The following is a 19,138-nucleotide window of genomic DNA, read 5'->3' as shown; positions in this document are numbered from 1 at the left end:
GACCACAAGCTATCATGCTGCATACATTTTCTGTAAGCAGAAGAAATAGCCAAATCAACCTGACAGAGTCTGACTGGGTTAAGTATCGATCAAAGCACACATCAGTAAGCAAATCTATTGTGGCACGATGAAAATGCTGCTAAAGCACCAAGTCCTCACCGGAAAAGGGCGAGATTGGCGGCGTGGCATTCGCTGGTGATGATCATGATGCTCCGCGTCACCCTCACAGCCACCTCCTCGCCGGCCCCATCCGATCGGCCGGTTTCTGCGACCTTCGCTGCTCCCTCTGTTCCACCACCACATGGCCGCCATTGCAACGGTCGGATCAGAAGCGGCGTCATCAGATCGAAGGACGCCTCCGATCTGGAATCAATTCAAGGAGAAAAAGAGAATAAGAAAAGGCCCGAACCTTTGCCGGAATTGGAGCAGAGGCCAGAGAAGGATTGCTTCCGGAGCCGGCGACGGTGTCGTCCCAGAGCTGGTCGAGAAGGCCCATACCTCTCCGCCAACCTGTTCACAGAAATGCCCCTGAGAAGAAGAACTGACGCTGGAAAGAAGGCTCCAATACAACAGAGGGGAGGCTAAGGTAGAAGGGGTTCTCGTAGAGGGAATTGGTCACGCGTGGATCGATCTGGACCGTCGATTTGGATCCACATGGTGACGTGGTGCAATAAGAATAGGATCTGCCGGGGCTGGGGATCCAGATATCTTCTATACGCAAAATTGCAATAGTGTGCCCTGTCATAAAGAGACATGTCATGTAGTCAATGAGATTGAACGATACGTGTCGACTACTTATAGGTTGCTTGATGTTGAGTGTGGTGGATAACGAACAGAAGAGATTTTGCTAGCAGTGGGGAGATATGGGGAGGTGGGGAGTCACGTGGGATTCACGTGACGATCGGGTTTGGTATCTGTTTCTGCTTTGTCATGTAGAATTCAACTATTTTTATTTTATTTTATTGAAGTTGATTTTAGTTAATTAATTGAAACTTTCTTTTTCCGATAAAATTTGGAAAAAAACTAAATCAATAATTTCAGGCACTTATTATTTCCACAATACTCCTATCTAAGATTCAGATTAAATGCTTTAAAATAAAATAAAGCATTGTCCATTATTCTTTCATTAATTATTGAAATATTAAGTAAATAAGAGAAAGAAACGATGTGGATGTTCGACGAAGTGAGTGCGAGAATGAAGAGAATGGTTCTCCTAATTTATCTTATCATATTCTTCTTATTTAGATGTAATAATCACTTAAAAGTTCATCTCCATCAAACGATGTACTGCGATCCAACAACAATCTCAAAGCAGACCGTTCTGATGATTACTGCCTCGCTGAAGAAGTTGCATATTTACAGTAACATCATCATTCCCCTGAGATATGCTCGATGACAGCCATGGAAGACCTCAAAGCAGCTTGACACCAGCATCTCTCATGGAATCTATGACGGCCTTGACCTTTCCATGGTATTTTTGCTCCGTCTTCAAGAACACAGAAACAGCAGGGATGCCCCGGAGCAGCAAACGCTCGCCCAGTAGCTTCCCGATCTTGGCCGCTGCAGCTACATCTCGGGTGGAACCAATGCTTGGCCTCAGCAACTTTTCGTGTGAGCTTGCTGACACGGCGACCTCAGTGGTAGGGGTGTGGATGACCTGGGCACTGACATACTTGTCAGTGATATGCATCTTCAGCACATATGGCTTGAGGAAGCCGACGATTCTTGGTGGCCTAACTATAGGCATAACCATCTCTGTGGTGGCGATGACCTGCAAGGATCAAGAAGGATTAGGTTCTAGAAACCAAAACAACATAAAAGTTTGAACTTAATAATTGATGACCATTTTCTGTTTTATGTAATTAATCTATTGATCGACATGTACGAGACTATTAGGAAATATAATATCTTATCAGCATTATTTTGCACCAGACAGGTGGGCTTATATAACTATAACTACTAAATCCAGAAGCACATAATTTTCTTGCTGAAGTCTTCATGTAAATTGGTGCTAGCTTTCAGAAAACACAATACTGAGAATGGTACAGAAAAAGAAATCAAATCTAATAGTTGAATGCTATGACTGGTGGTTGAAGATGAACAATGCAATTGGCTTCAAAAGAAAAGCAAATATTATCTCAAGCTGCTTAAACTGTGTTTCAGACAACCGGAAGTAAAAAAGAAGAACAACTGCAGGAGGTCAGGAAGAAAGATAATACAAATTAAAACAAAAAAACAGGTTCTCTTTCCTGGAACGGAAACTCAAGGTGAAGAAATGCTTTTTATCCATTCAACACTTACGGGTTTTGTCAGTGTTATCTAAGATTATACCACAACTGGAGTTCACATTTCTAACAAAAGAAATATAGTCTGCAATTGCACTTTAAAAGGTGTCGTGAATAACATTTCTAACCATAAGTTTATTTTGGCTTATCATGTGCTAGAAATGGTAGCAGAGGTATCAAAATTCACCAAATCACAAGATATTAACACTCCGAATTGCTATCACTTGAACAACCCAAACTGAACAATCTTGACCTTTAATTCTGCCTTCAATTAATGAAAAGGTGGAACGAGGAGGATAACAATTAATATAAATCTGGTCGCCGATGAGTTGGTGATCTTTTCCTGCTACTTTCTCTGAATTAAGACTTTGTATGAAAGTGACTGGACTACTGGACTTCAATTTAGAGGCTGTCCAAATATTTGGTGTAATAAAACAAGGTCATAACAATCATAGAAAACTGAGAAAATTAGGTAGAGCCTTTATTAGTTTTCCCCAACAAGGGTCTTCCATTCTTTTTTCCTTCCAGGTATTTCAGATATCTCAACCACTGTTGTTAACTTTGAGAAAGTACAAGGATATTTAATTTTCCATTCAGATTCGATGCTGCATGTTCAAGTTTGTTCGAAAGCAAAAGCCTTCGTAAGCAAATATTAGAAAAGGTAAACAGAGAAGAATACTCAGGATTGCATGAGAGGATTGAAGAGAAATAGCAGATGTCTTCATTACGAGAGGAAATTAGAAACCAAATGCAGATATCAAAATTATTAAGGAAGAGAAGCTTCCAAAAAATTCAACATAGCAAACTCAAATGGCAATGAAGAACAAAATAGATGGAGAAGGGTGATGGCGACAACTCCTACTTCAACATGATTGAGGCCAGAAGGAATGATTTCAAATTTTTAAAATCATGGGATGAAGCTGAATGAGGTGGAGGAGATTGTCATGTGGATCATGAGTGTGTGTACTTGAAATTTATCATAATCAGGTGGTCAAGCTGAGTGAAGAAGAAGAGCTGATGTTATGATTCAGAGAGAGTTTTTCTTTGTTCTCGCAACCTTTCTATTGGAACTGACTGTTCTCTACTTCACTGCAAAAGGAAGGGGCATAGGATCTAATAAAAATGCATCTCATAAATATGGCTGAAAGAAACATGTGCAATTTATGCAAAAAAGAAGGAACTGGTTGCATTTGTCCTCTGCTAGAAGTTCAATTCCTGTGCAGGACAGACAGAAGCTAGCTTTATTGCATTTTCTTGCTCATGTCGAGCTTGATTTCTTCCGATGTGTAGACACGATTTCCCAGCGGCAAAATATCACTCACTCCCCCTACCCAAAAGAAGGAACGAAGATTCTAATAGAAAAGCCATATTGTTGCAGTATTGGAGAATGCCGTTTCCAGATTCCAATGACACCAAATGTCCAAGAAAAGGTGTATTGCAGCCGTAATCTCGAGGGTTGACCTACCCATCTGATGATCCAGTGTTTGAACTAAATATTTCGGGGAAGGGAGTACCTGGTGCGGGGTGGCCCGGAAACGGAGAACCAGGATAGAACAGAGGAGGACGAAGCGAGAGAGGGAGTGGCGGCCGGCGACCCCGGGGGGCGTCGGAGAGGGCGAGGTAGGCCGGTTAGGTCTTCCGACAGGAACGCAGCGTGAGGCGAGGGAGAAGGCCGAGGGTTTGTTTGTGGATGACGGATTGTTTCGTCTCGCACTAGAACCCGACCCGTTAACCTTTCAGTATGTGAAAACCGAGCCGCAAGCCTTACCCGGTCGAGACTCGAATCAAATAATCGAATGCGGTCCGACGTGGGCTTTGCAACATACCAAATGTTAAACGAATTGATCCCATCAAAACAATATTAAATTTCACTTTAAAAAATAAATAAAATAGATATATTTTAAGAAAAAAAACCCTCAGATTGATCATAGCAGCTTTGGTTATTTGTTATAAAATAATTAGGTTAAGGGCTAATTATATATTACTTTAAGTATTTCGATCCCTATACTTTAAAAGATTGTATTTGTATCTTTATAATTATAAAAGTAAAACATGTAAACCTATTTATCTTAATATTATTAGTCTTATCAATAAAAATATGAAAATAAAAAGTAAAGAGATAATTTTAATATTTTAATTAACGGTGACTGACGATGATATCGTTGAGGGTCGCTCTACATTTGCGTCGATATTAACACAGTTGCCGAGCAATCCCTAGTGACGTTATTGTCCGTTATCACTAATTGAAACATTAAAATTATTTTTTTTTATTTTTATATTTTCATTAATAAAACCAACGACATCCAAATAAATGAATCTAGATATTTCACTTTCGTAATTATAAAGATGACAATATAACTTTTTAAAGTATAAAAATAAAAAAACTAAAATTTATAATTAACCGAACTTAGTGAAGGTTATGAATAGCAAGGTTTGCCGTACCGGACTGTACCGCCCGGTACGGGCGGTACATACCGGTCCGACAGGCCAGCGGTACGCGGACCGCCCCGTACCGTACCGACTGTAGCAGTGTACAGTAACACTGTAGCAGTGTACAGTGCTCGGTACACGTGAGTGTGTGTACCGAGCGATATACCGTACCGTACCGGTACCGAGCCCAGGTCGAAACGCCGGTACGGTACGGTACGACGAACCTTGATGAATAGTAAGATTAGAGCATTCAATCTTATCATCATCAATTACTATTTGGATAGGCTTATATATATATATATATATATATATATATATATATATATATATTCCGTATTTTATATTTATTTTATGATTGAATTTTTTAATTTCAATTAAAAGTATTACAAGAAAGTTGCAGTGGAAAAAGAATAAACATAGAAAATATAAAGGCTTGCAACAGTTCAGGAGCTCACCGTCTTTAGATCTCCCCAGCTCTATTACATCATGAAACATCAATGGCATTGCAACTTGCAAAATGTTCAGCAATGTCTACTCTCTCTCTCTATAGGCATTGCAAAATAAACCATCTAGTTAAATGTTGGATTAGACGTGTTAAAGACTCTCTCTCTCTCTCTCTCTTCTCGACAAAACAGTGGAAAAAAGAAATACAGAAAAAGTAGCTGATTATTCTGAAGGGCACAATACAATCTGCTGATGTGAAAATACAAGGCCAGGCTATGACAATTCCTGGAAATTGAGTTGAATCAGGAACTTATTGGTCTCTTCAAGAATACCTCATACTTCTAAGGCTGCAGCTGAGTTCAAATTTCAGAATCAACAGAGGGAATCAGAACTGAAAGAAAATTGAATCAGGAACTCATCATCTCTTCAAGAATACCACAAACTTCAAAGGCCATAGCAGAGTTCAACTGAGAGAAGCAGAGTAATGCAAGAGCACCAGAGCAAGCTGTAGCCAGTACAATTTGGAGGTTTTTCTTTGTGGAGCTGCACTTCCTGGTGATGAACCTGAAAAGAAAGAAAGATAACATTCCATTTAGACAACCAGTTAACAGTTAGCAGTATGGAAGTAAATTTAGAGTTCCTGAACCAAAGACCCAAGATTGTTCAGCAGCGTTGCTATTTCATCAGATTTCTGCATATGACATTCTACCACTATTTAGCTTGTGTTGGTGATAACATTTGCACAACTATAAAGTCTTTTGACCCAAGAAAAGCAATTTATATTAAGAAAAGTTTGTGCTAGAATGTCTAGCTAAAATCAGTTAAATCCAATACCTTCAAAGAAATATCCCCATACATATCCTACAGAAACAATGTTTGGCATTATTGTATGTACGATGTATAACAACTCAATACAAACAGAAGAAAAGGTAAATGCAGAGGAAACCTTTGTGTACAATACACTACCTGAAAAAATCCCTCCACAGTAGTTCGAACGTCAACCAGTTCATCCCACTATTTTCTGAATCAGCAGTATTCTTCTTTGGTGAAGCAGCAGAAACAGTACTGAAAACCAAAATCAGGACTCCATGATTTATACAAACAAATAAGGAATAGGAGATCATATTCCACATATCTAATTCTACAAGCTTGGAAACAAGGATTCATTTTACGCTCATCAAAGATCATTAAAGGAGATGGGACTCGTATGTCATGAAAAATATACCTAGTTGCCGTCTTCTTCAGCTCAGCTCCTCAAACAAGAAGTGAGGAGAAAGACATCCCATTGCTAGCCATGGTCCCTAGCATTCTCTTTATATGGTTGGGCACACAACATTCAGCGGCAAATTTCTTCGATCTCTCCAGTGCTTCAGTCTCACCACCCACAAGAGTAGCACTTGCGACAGGTTTGCCATCCTGAGTCATATAGTATGCCACATCAACTAAAAATTTCAAGATAAGTCATAAGAATGTAGCAGATGCTAACATGGTTTGATTAATCATAAAATATGAGAAGAGAAGTACCAAAGACCATTTAAAACAACATCAGATATATTTAAGTCACTATGAGAAGAGAAGAACCAAAGACCAATTAAAACGATATCAAATATATTTAAGTCACTAGAAGCTGAAACTATCTATAGTTTTGGTCCATCCTTGAGTAGAAGATCATGAGAATCTAATGAAATTTGGACATTGCAGGATCTTTTTAGGTTGAAAAGTATTTTTTCATTGAGCTGACTTAAACATCTAATTTTTCCATAAACTAGTATGACTTCAGAAATGAATAACCACATAACAAGGAACCATCTTAAAATTGCTTATTTCACTAACAATTTTTACTACTATTGCTTCTGATACAATCCTTTTTCTTGTGCAACTATTCTTTTCTTCTTCTTTACCTGTCATTCCCATGACATCTTATTCTGCGGTTTTGCTTCCACTCCCTTACTAGTTAAAAAGCCCTCTTTTTTTCCTTCAGATGCTTAGAGAACTTACGAATTTTTCACGGGATATCAAAATTTTAAGACTTAAAACAGTTAAAAGGGACAAACTTGAGACAATAAATCAAACCTGCAAAATGGTTGGTGTCGTATTAAGCCCGAAGTCTTGCAAGCTTGGGATCTCCCCGGGATCAATATCCCCCGTCGACGGCAGCCCCTTAACCTCCTCAGGCGTCTCAATCGTCTTCCTCACGGCCACGCCCTTCACTTTCTCCCTAAACCCTCCGTAATTGGTCGGCATGTGCTCTATCTCGAACGGCAAATCATCGACGCGGTGCAGCGTGCTTCCCAGAAGTACTTCACCTCGACTCCCTCGGCCTCCATTGCCTTGACCACCCGCTCCGCCACCGGCGCTTCATCCTGAGACACCTCCCAGTGGGCGAACACAGCTTCGGCGCCAGCCGCGCGCCACGAGGTCAGATCCGCGGCGGTACAGCCCGGCGCGGAGGTCAGCGACGGAGTCAACGAGGAAGCAGGCGCGGCAGTGGCCGGTGCGGTCGAATCCGGCGCGGGACCGGCCGAAGTCGCGGAGTCAATGAGGAAGGCGGGGAGGAGGGAGAGAGAGTCGGCGGAGGTCGGCGCGGAACCAGACGATGGAGCAGCGGCGGAGGAAGGGGGAGGGAGAACGGAGAAGGGAATTGGAGATCTTGGAAGGGGTGGAGTGCTTGGAGGGGGGAAGAGCAGAGGGAAAGTGAGAGGGAGGAGGAAAGAGAGAGCGAGGGAGATGGAGGCCAATGGCAGATTGGTGGTGGTGGCGACGGGGTCGAGTTCGGTGGTCATCTACTGGAGGTTGGTGATTTGGCTCCATCGAGTTGAGTTGGAAGTAGCGGTTAATGGCGCTTTATATATAGAAGTTTTGTTTAGTGGAAATATTTTTTAGTATTATATATTACAAGTTTTATATGAACGTCAATATAATTTCGTCTTCTAAAAAATAAATAATATTTTACGAAAAATAAAAATAATAACAATTTTAAGTTTTTTTCTAAAATAATTTATCCTTTATCCTTCTAGCTAATAAAGATAATATATTAAAGCTCTCTAACATCATACATAATATAGACATCTTAATTAGCTCGTCCCTCCTGTGGAAGCAAGCTTATTGACAAGAGCCAAGGCGTTGCTGGTGAAGTGGGTAGCGTTCAAAACCTTGCTTGTGATCACACTCACCACCGCCCCCTTCCCCTGCAACTCGGCGAACCCATCGAGGCAGGTGTCTTGGTTGGTGAGCGCGGCGCTGACCCACGTCTCCACGTTGCTCATCTGCAACGCGAACGTGGTCCGCTGCAGCTGCCGTAGCTCGGCCAGCGCGTCCCGCAGCTCCGACACCGCGTCGGCGAGGCACTCGACGCAGTCCGCGAGCGCGGCGCGAGCCCGCCGCCCCCGGATCCGCCCCCCGCGCTGCAGCCCCGCCAGGTAGCCGCCCACCCTCTCCGACTCGACCGCGGTGACCACGACCGCGGCGCGCGCCCACAGGCAGGGGTTCTCTGGCGCCGCGGCGCGGGAGAAGCCGGCGAGCGAGCGCACGCACAGGGAGGGGTAGCGCGTCGCATTGCACGCGGCGTTGAGGTAGTCGTCGGGGTCGGGGGCAGCCGTGGAGGTGAGGAGGTGGGAGGAGATGGTGGTAACGAGGACGAGGAACGCGGCGGTGAGGGATTGGGATGCCATGTCGGTCCTCGAAGCGGAAGAGTAAGCTGTAGGAGGTTCTTAAAAGGGATCGGTGAAAGCTTCAGCTTTACAGGCATGACAGGTATCTCATGTAGGCAAGAAGGGGATGAGCATGATAAATGCAGGGAGTTGGGAAGGTAGAAAGCAGACTACTTTCTCGTGTTAAGATGGTGAAAGGCTCATCAGACAGTAGCAGCAAAAGGAAGATAGATAACACGATGAGATGGGTTTTGATGCGATGAGAAACAAAAGAAGCCATAGGAGCTGTTCCTTTTTGTGCGAGGAATGTGAGCTATGGAACAGTGCAAGAAGATGATGGAAGTTAACCCAGTGCAAGGTCATTTTGGGTACAGATGTGTGAGTGGCTTGATGGCCACAGGATGTTGAAGACCCTATTATGATATGTATGTATTATTTTAAGTCAAATGGACAACAGTATCTTCGGAATTACTACAATTAATGACTATCAAAGAAATCAGATTCCACTCTAATGAGACTGACAACAAGAGAAATCTGCCTTGAAGACTTCATCAGCATAGTAAAAATAAGATGAAATGCAAGATCTGATTTATTTCAGTCTCAGTCAAGAGTCAGTAGCCTTAATTTTCTCAGCATAAATCAAATATCAAATGTCAACTCTACTGTTCCATACAAGTGCTAATTGACTAAAATGTATTCTAGTGTTTTACCTATCATTCTATAAAAGGAGTGGTCAACTACATTGTTCCAGCCTGTGAGGAATCTACTTATACATAGTACAATTTCATACCATTTCTCATTAAAGAGCAGCATGTAGTTGTCACATCCTACACAGTCAATTCCACTAAACTTGTGTCTGCTTAGCAATAAAACTACACCTAATTCTAAACTGAATTGTCTTCATGGGACTTTTGATGAGATGCTCTGCATGACTTTGCACTGTCTAGATGGAAGAACATAACAGAGGCATAAGGCAAATCAAACAAAAATATTAAGACCTTGAAACAAAAAGATCAAAGCCAACAAGATCAATCTGATAACTCTGAAATTAGAACACCACAGGGTTGATGTTCTCAATAAAAGCTGAATCACTGATGTTTATAGCCTCAACAGGAATTGCATCCAAATATCTTTCTGATTGACAAGGTCAGTCTACACTAGATGAGATTGTTAACTCAGGTTGTAGAACTCAATCAACCCAGATCTGTGTCAAGACATCTATCAAGAGGTAAATTTAAGTCAGAGCACCTTTGATAGAATCAATTTACTTTCTCAAATCAAATGCCAACCTCTTAAGTTTTGACTGAATCACTAAAGTGTGATGAGTTTCCTCACTGCCAACACCAACTGAATCAGATGATTTTCATTGCTCGAGATTCAATCAAGTAAAATTTCTCATAACAAGTTACTTTCTACATGCCATTTAATATAGAAGATTTTCACTGCTTGCAATTTAAGCAAGTAAAATTTTCCATAATAAGTTACTACCACATGCAGTCTTATATATTTTACAAAGTAAATTCTACCTTATGGCCAGTAGTTATGAGCATCAAATGACTCAAATCCTTTAGGATGCTATATAAGATTCTAAGTACTCGGTGATTTCTAACTGTTACAAATCCGACATTTTCATATACTAAATATCCAATTCTTAGAAAGTATAAATTTAAATAAGTTAAATTGAGACAATAATACGCCATTTGCAGAACTCGGTCAAGTTGTCTTAAGCAATATAAATCTTTGACACAGCTTCAGAATTTTGTTGGATATCTACCATGAATTATATGTCAATAAAATACTCACTGCTACTACATTTCTTTGGTCATACTAATATCATCTGCAACATTAAGCAGCAAAGAAACTATGCATGAATGGAGGGTAAATAATATATTGTGAATGAGTGTGTGATGCAAACCAAATACTGCTGGAAATGGTACCAAGGTTTCTGTTCTGAATATGATTGAAATGGTTGGGAAAGAAGCAAAAGAGGACTGATGATTCATCTGCCTTTATCAGCGTCTCTAAAATAGTATTGATGGCATTAGAATGAAATAGTTGGAGGTTGTTGAATCAAAAGAATATGTTCAGACGCTAAAATATATAACATTTTATCTAAACACTTATTTATTAGCGAAGAAGAGGATAGGTTGCAAGCTTCAAAGTCAAATTCTGGGAAACTGAAGGTTGATTGTTAGGATGTCGACTTGTCTTTTAGCTGATAACTTGAAAATCAAACAAAAACACAGAGGTAGAGCAAAAGGACTGGGCAGAATTTCAAACAAAATATGCCTTTTGAATCTTGATGAGTTTGAGGCCACCTTTGGATGAAAATGAGTAGGTAGCACATCTTAAAGAAAAACAGACTAGCAGTTGTTTGAATATTATATGACAGAGAAGTCTGGATTCCTAATGTTGAAAAATCTTTTCGGCACAGAACTGGTCTCTTACATATTAGAGACTAGAGAGCACAATTAAATTTGGTCACATAATGTTGTTTGGTTTGGCAGGACTCTTAAACATGCTTTCATGCTCTGGTTGGCTATTAAAGACAGGCTTCTTATTCAAGACAAATCACCATAGCCCCCTACAAGTTGATAAGAACATCAACATGGATAAAAATTTTAATTCTCCAAACACAAAGATCACAAAACTTAATAGTCCTATTTTCCTTCTGCCATATAAATGGAGCTCGAAGAACAGGTGACCCAACTGTTAGAACGGAATTACACAAAAAAGACAATAGCTTTCTTTTAACTCCATGTGAACATCTTCACAGGACAGACAGTATTACAAAAACCAACTCATTTAAAGCTTAACCTGAAACAACGATGGCCGATTACCTTTGAAGGATGCAATCAGCCAAAAACTTCCTTAGGTAGACTTAGAAAGAACATCTTCTGAGGGAATCTCCAGCGTTGCTCCAGCATGTTACTTCGTAGGTTTAACAACTGCAGAAGAAGAATTAGGTGATTAAAGGGGAAATCTATAGCACAAATGACCAACCACAGAATTGATGCATAGGAAACCAAATCACTCTTGCAAGAAATAATTCATAGAAATAACTTCTTCAGCGTCCCATCAAAAGCCAAGTAATTGATCATCATATTCTTCTATCAACAAAGCACCATGTGATAACATTTAAGTGTCATCAGATGTTCGCAACAAGGGAAACTGCAACTGCAAGGGTTACCATCACAGAGAAAATAGAAAGTTCGGAACTTTGTCGGAATCATTACCGTAACCGCCATTGGGGATGAGCTCTAGTTGTTCGATCATTTGGGACATGAAGTCGAAGACCTCGCAGGCCTCGTCGAGCAGAAGCTCGACATCCGCCTCGGCCGCCACGCCTCGGTTCTTCTCGAACCTTTCCCGGATCACCACCGCCGCCTCCGCCTGCCTCAACTTGTCCCCAGGGAAGTACTTCCGCGTCGCTCTCAGAAGGGCGCGGTACGCCGCTATCGCCTCCGTTGCCCCCGTCTCGAGCAGTCCGAAGAGACTCCAACCGCTATGGCAACCCTACTTAGCACGGCCCATTAGCCATGTTATAAGACCGGCTAATAAATGATGCGTGCACAACATTTGATATTTGCTAATTAAATCATACTGTGAGAGGAAAAAAAGGCAAATTATAAATCACAAAAAAGGTTTTTTATTTTGACTATGAATTATATTTGCATCATATCTTTTTATAATACTATTATCAAACACACACATATGTGAGGAAGATTTAGTGAAAAGGGGCTTTTATCTTATGGCATCCCTTAATTGGTTTTATCACCTTAACAAAAATATGTTATCGTCCTCCACTAGTTGGCCTCCGATCGTCTCTACTGCCTCCACCCTATGCTCCCACAACTTGCCCATCGTCTCCTCCCCATCATCCTATCCTTCCTCTCTTTTCCCCCCTCCTCCCCCCACTGTGCTTCTCCGAGCCCATCAGCATCATGCCACCAAGAGCCCATCAGCATCATGCCACCAAGAGTGGTGCCACCATCGTGTTCCTCCAACACTTCTGCCACCACCTCTATCATTCAAAAGTGTCGTTATGTCCTCTTTTAGTCGACACATGTAGAGCTGTGTCGACCTCCAACTCGTCAGTAGCCACATGATACACCATCGTCACATCCAATGTCATGCATGCAAAGAAGATTCGTTTTATTGGTCCATATTCGATGTATCAACTATTGATATAATATATATCAAGTTGATACATGAAGGTGTATCGATGTACTACCCAGATCTCTTATTGAATCGGTACATATCACTCATTGCTAGAACTTTGGTCTATCGAGGATCAAGCATTCAAGCTTGCAACGGTACACAAAGTTCTTAAAGTCGTAGATGTGAAACTCATTAGAGGTGATAGATGTGGACCTCATTAGAGGTGATCCACATCTTAGGGTAGACCCATCGATTGTCACTAGCTCTCAATCCATGATTGCAAGATGGTCAAAAAGAGACAAGCCATGAGAGAGATTGGAAATAAAAGATACATAATTCCAAGTAGTGTTTGTCACAAACATCAAAGGGACAAGACGCTTCAATAGAGACGAGAAGGAAAAGAGAGAAAGGAGGTGATGGACGACCTTGCTCGTAATGGGAGCAAGGGTCGAAGGTGAAACGACACCACTACCGATGGACGAAGACAACGACGACGATTGAGGGTGACTGATAGAGTGCTGAGGATATTTTTATCAAAATGACAAAAAATACTCGAGATAAAAACCAATTATCCAAAGGTAAAAAGTCCAAGGGTTTTCAGGTAAAATATAAAAAATAAAATAAAGTTGCATTTTTCAAGATAATTGAAAGCCAAATACACTTGTTCTTCCCAAACAATATTATTTGGATCAGCATCATGGCATTCAAACGACTAAAATCAGCCAAACTGAATAAAGAACTTATCAAAATTTATAAGAACAACATCTCAAGATTAGCCACAGGCACCACACTGCTCTCCTCGGCAGATCTTGATGTACTGTTGCAGTTAAAATCTACATAAACTTGACCGGGATCGCAACCCGTTCCATTGTTGGAACATATTCCCTTCAAGAAATTGTTTCCAGGCCTTCAGTGGACTCGCATCTCGAACAATTTCACGGCTCTCGTCCCTTATCCTGCCATTTATAAACAATCCTCTAGCAGCAAATCCCATTAGCTCAGTCGGATTCATATAACCACGAATTCTGGAGATGATGCCACCTTCATCAAAGAACCCCATCCTAATAACCCGAGGAGAATTTGTTGTGTGGGCTCGGTCAAGTATTCGCATGGGCTGATCATCTGCTACTCCACTACTTATCTGTGAACGTTCCTCCAGCATGTAGTTTTCAATACCAAATGCTTCCCAATCAACCTGCTGCCAAATTCCACATCCATGTTCTCTATCATGTACAGAATAGTAGTCCCTGACTTCCAATCGCTGTTCCAGTGCCAGTCGATCTACTTGGACCTTCAGCTCTTGGAGTTGACGACCAATCCTTGATGTGACAGCATCATATAAAATTCCAGTGGAAACATGTTGGGGATCATCCTTATCAATGAGCAAATCATCCAAGAAAATTGGATCCCCTATAAGCACTGTAACCTGCATGCAACTCGAATTTGAGATTACAAATGAGTTGCAAGCCATATACAAGAAATAACTATTAAAAGACGAAGAGATATGACTCAGTTTTTATGCATCAAATATATAGTTGAAAAACAAAATATAGCAAAGTTTGTCAGCAAGGGCTGACAAAAAGGACATAACTGTTTACTTACCTGCTTTCCAATCCTTGGAAAGTTTGTTCCTATAGGCATGATTTCTTGCATTCCAGTGTGGACAAAGGGAATAACAGTAGGTACAGTGTCCGCATCTATCACCAGTCTGCAAAAATAGAAAATCTAAATAAGGCCATATCCACCCAGAACAACCACCACCACGACATCAATGGAACCATTAAACAAGGGGATGCTAACACAAAAAGAAGTGACATATCAGACATGAAGCTGAGATTGTCATTGAAGAAAATCAGAGGTATCAATTGCTTGGGAATAGTTTTTTTCTGCTTATGTCCAGTTCCATTAGCTTCAAGGCTGTGTTGCTGATTGAATACGCATGCAAGTTCTATGAGCTTGACAATCATTTATAAGCAAAAAAGGTTCCTTCACAACAAGAAAAAGGAACGAAAATTCCAGAGCATAAAAGGGTAACAATATCACATCTATGTGCCAAATTTGTGCATAAGGGCACAAACTGAAGAAGTATTGATCACTTAAAAAATCAGCCATTGCACATATATAACTAATTTCTGCAATCTTAGGGGCTTTGTTGCTCCAATCCAACCTGGGTCACTCAAGTTCATGTCATGAAAATAACCCATCTACTTCCAGATAATAAGCTGAATGCAAAACCCAACCCAAATAATGGGAGCCTCATGCATTGGACAGCCCTTCATTATGCAATCTCCAAGAGTTGGCAAAAACCATTTACTCTTGTTTGAAACAGAACTGTCTTGCCCATGCCCGAAATTCAATAGAAATATAAATCCCATGAGCATGGATGACATAAAATGATTTAGCATAAATATAATACGTACTACTATTTGATTCCAGCTATTGTTAGTTTGTTACATGTCGAAATCAAGAAAATACAATCCATTTGCATGTTATATCTTACCTCCCAACTCCTCTCTTAGCATCACCCATGGTTCTTCCACCATCTCTAGATCGACTTCCTTCTGGAAATATATGAACCCATCCACCATTGTTCAGCTTGGATAAAGCAGTATCCATTCCCTAGAAAAAGATAAACACAAAACAAATATAAAATTTATGGATGCCAAAATGGATAACGTAAAGCTGATAAGGCTATCAAACAATGCACAGGGCAAGGGGACAAAGACAATTGGGGCACAACTTTGAAATATTAGATTAGATATACAACACATCTAAGAAACTTGTATGACAACAAATAGCAGATGAGATCCAATAAGAGGCACGAGGCGTGGACCTGAAAAAAAAAATTCTTTCTCACTGCTACTAAAAAACCCATGATATATTTTTTTTAAAGCAAGGAATGGTGGGTTCATGAAAGAAGGAAAACCCATAGAAACTCAAGTTATTTTTAAAAACATGCTTGATGAAATTTTATCTCTCATAGTGCATTGCTTAGTATAGTTTTAGATTTTTCATCTTGAGAATATGAATCATAAACTGTACTTTTGTACCAATGAAATACTAGGATGTCATTAAAATAAAGCATCCAGGTTGTTTTTCCAATTTTTTTGTCTACCAGTCTCAGATTAACTATTGATGCTAGGTCGCCAAACAACGCCCCCGTAAAAGACATGGACACATACACGTACACAAATCATATAGCCCCTTCCAAAGGGAGAAAGAGAGTTCTTCATAGTTCGTTCAACCCAAATGCAATGCACTCAACTTAACTCGAGTAAAATAAAAAAGTAAAACTATATTTTTGCATTACTAAACATATACATGTTCAAACAATTCGATGATATAGTAATAGAATGATAAGATACCTTTTGATAGATACCATCACCACGTGAAACAGGTAGAACTTTGAGACAATGAAAGAATGCAGAGAGCATTGGATTCCTAAAACAACGATCAGTTGCACAAAGAGTCCATCTTAAATCATGAGCATTCAACATGACACTTGGTGGAAGCAAAGAAGCAATCACAAGTGGGTCATCCACAGCTGCTACATGATTGCTAACCTGGAAGACAAAAGATGATATTTTTAAGACAAAGCATTACATAGTGCCTCATTACTAGCATGCAAGCACCAAAGGCAAAGCAAATTGAGAAAACTAACAGATTAAGCTAATCGATCAGAGTGTCTGCACCATTAAATAATGAGTTTTGTGGCACAAACCAATACAAGCATTACTGTTCATGAAGGCTTTCAAGTTCACTAGTAAAAGGTCTTAACATGCTGGCCATGACATTCCATGAACACCTGCATGGACTCTTCTGGCAAGACACTGATAACAAGTTTCATGAATCGGCACACGCACAGCAAAGAAATTATATTGCATAGAATGGCATTATAGGATGGTAACAAGAATAATTAAAATGAAAATAACTCCAGCCAGTAAGTTCTCCGTGAATGATTTATGTAGTCTGAGCATAATGATGCAACTCCGAGCAACCATGTCTTGGATGTTCTTCTTTCACACAAGTTGTTGAAACTAGACAATTTTTCATTGCACTCAGGCAATACTGTGTGCAGGCAGAAAGAAGCTTGAAAATTAACATATTTTGTATCCTCTATCATTTATATGTTGTCACTGAAATCCATAGCTTCAAGAACAAATAGTGGGAACCCCACCCTTTTTCTTTTTGAACTTGAACAGAAGTTATCTTAGCAGAAAGAATTTGGATTTAAGTTCCAACAAGTGCAAAGATGATGTAGAGCCAGGTGCAATATGAGAAGGCTACATCAGGAAAATCACAGTTAATCAGACAAGACTCTGTAAAGCTAAGCCAAAAAAATCAAACAGTTCAATACAAACTCTCAAGAGTTCAACATTTAAAATACATTTCAAGAAAGAAACCAGAATGACTGAATTTTTTGGCATAATTGCGTAATTAGCTCCTTACCGTTAGAAGGGACTTGCCTTCAGGTCTTTGCTTTAGAGCCTGATGTAACTTTTCTGCACCATATATCTGCACCAGTTACAAGAACATGTAGATAAATTGATATGATTGCCAAATTTCAGAAAAGCTTAAATATAATTAAACCATACCTTGACATCATTGAGGCCATGCATAAAAACATAGCAAGCATTGCCGATAAAAGGAACAGCCAAAGCTTGAAGCATACAAACAAAAGTTGAGTCACCATTCACATGAGCATCCTTGTCAACTGCAGTTGCATGATAAAATATCTTAGTAGCTGTTCCCACAACATTGCTAAATTGCTAATCATTTTTCATGAAAACCTTGACAAATAGAGAGAAGCTTTATACAGTACACAATAAACTTGAACTTCGATGGAAGACAAATTTTATAAGTGTCATAACAGACTCCCTAAATCAAACAAACTATTCACTATAAAGTATGAAACATTCGAAAACTATTAAATACATCCTTTATGCTATGATTTTATTTGTGTTTGTTTGGACACACTTTACCTATCATCATGTGGGTACTCCATACCTTATGTTGATCTTCTCTAATTTTTCATGCCCAGATTTCTCCTCAACTTCTAATAACACTTTGCTTATATCCCTGTTTGATGAAAATAGCATAATGAGGAGAAACACCTTTACAATCAAGCAACATCCTAAACATTTCTAACTCTATCCTACATCATCTTAAGACGTCGCCTTAGAATTCTAAGCTTCTAGTATTTACTAAGCTATCCTTTTACTAAGAAAACAAGTTCGTCATCACCTACAACTCCCTGTGCCATCACATTTGAGTCCACTAAGAAAATCAAAATTATCATCCCAGTCAAGATCCCTGCTAGGTAGAATAAACAAAAAGGAGGACAAAAGACCAACCTTTCTTACGGTAGAACCTCACAGGCGAAGCGAGAGCACCAGGGGATTGATCCGCCCACACGCTCAGGATGCGGCGGAACCACCGCTGTAGGGTCATAGAATAATCGGACTCGACGTGCCACCGGCGGCGGCGATCCACCGCCACCCGGAAACGGTCCCGGATGCGGAGCTGCAGCGCCCGAGCCTGATCCCGCCAGGGGCTTCCCCCGCGCTCGAGCCACTCCCCCACCCTCATCGGGAACATCAACCACTGCTGCCACCGCTAAATGATCTAAATCGAACAGACGAAGCGAGGATCAGACCAGGGTTCCGTCCACTAGGGTTTGTCTCGATCAAACCGCGAGACTATATATATATATATATATATATATATATATATAGCGTAACACGGGTTTTCTTTGGAAGCTTGCTACCTAACATCCCCTCTCGCTGTTGACAATTCCTTAGTATTGATAATTCCTTCCTATCGATTACTTTCGTACTATTAACGATCTCCTAAAATAATATAAAAACTAAAATTACTATTCACAATCTCAATTTTCATTCTTTTTTTTTCCTCAACCCCTAATCTCATCTATCGAAACCCTAATTGCACCAACACTACTTCGTTGTACGATGTCACAATTCGATCACTCATCGTTGAACGAAGAGGAAGACTTTACTCTAACATCATTTGGTGCTACTTCCTCGATCGACATCGCTCAACGCTCTCATGATGTTAGTTAATGTTAGTCCACGAACGTCTCTCGATAGGATATTGTTTGACATCACCCAATGTCACTTTATACTCTTCGAAAAAGTAAGAAAAAAATAT

At 40.2% G+C, this 19,138-nt stretch overlaps 3 protein-coding genes and 1 pseudogene across 3 annotated transcripts; all 4 read right to left on the bottom strand.

Moving 5' to 3' along the window:
* Nucleotides 1-1,196: 1,196 nt before the first annotated feature.
* LOC103971964 (uncharacterized) lies at nt 1,197-4,012 on the bottom strand. The gene is made up of 2 exons (XM_009386133.3): nt 3,800-4,012; nt 1,197-1,771 (listed from the first exon to the last, which is right to left on the bottom strand). The coding sequence occupies exon 2, from the start codon at nt 1,751-1,753 to the stop codon at nt 1,412-1,414; it is 342 nt and encodes a 113-aa protein (XP_009384408.2). The 5' UTR covers nt 1,754-1,771; nt 3,800-4,012; the 3' UTR covers nt 1,197-1,411.
* A 1,182-nt stretch (nt 4,013-5,194) lies between these two features.
* Nucleotides 5,195-7,694, bottom strand: LOC135627590 (blue-light photoreceptor PHR2-like; annotated as a pseudogene).
* A 476-nt stretch (nt 7,695-8,170) lies between these two features.
* LOC135626713 (pectinesterase inhibitor 6-like) lies at nt 8,171-9,466 on the bottom strand. Its single transcript, XM_065132254.1, has one exon. It carries the CDS (start codon nt 8,828-8,830, stop codon nt 8,234-8,236), a length of 597 nt encoding a protein of 198 aa, XP_064988326.1. The 5' UTR covers nt 8,831-9,466; the 3' UTR covers nt 8,171-8,233.
* Nucleotides 9,467-13,579: 4,113 nt separating this feature from the next.
* Nucleotides 13,580-18,673, bottom strand: LOC103971961 (uncharacterized). The gene is made up of 7 exons (XM_009386131.3): nt 18,325-18,673; nt 17,566-17,684; nt 17,420-17,485; nt 16,336-16,533; nt 15,471-15,589; nt 14,573-14,678; nt 13,580-14,396 (listed from the first exon to the last, which is right to left on the bottom strand). The coding sequence occupies exons 1-7, from the start codon at nt 18,566-18,568 to the stop codon at nt 13,797-13,799; spliced, it is 1,452 nt and encodes a 483-aa protein (XP_009384406.2). The 5' UTR covers nt 18,569-18,673; the 3' UTR covers nt 13,580-13,796.
* Nucleotides 18,674-19,138: the final 465 nt, after the last annotated feature.

This window comes from Musa acuminata, chromosome BXJ2-11, assembly GCF_036884655.1.
Source record: "Musa acuminata AAA Group cultivar baxijiao chromosome BXJ2-11, Cavendish_Baxijiao_AAA, whole genome shotgun sequence".
Lineage (NCBI taxonomy): Eukaryota > Viridiplantae > Streptophyta > Magnoliopsida > Zingiberales > Musaceae > Musa > Musa acuminata.
The sequence above is the reverse complement of the archived record's forward strand: the minus strand, read 5'-3'. Positions and strand labels throughout refer to the sequence as shown.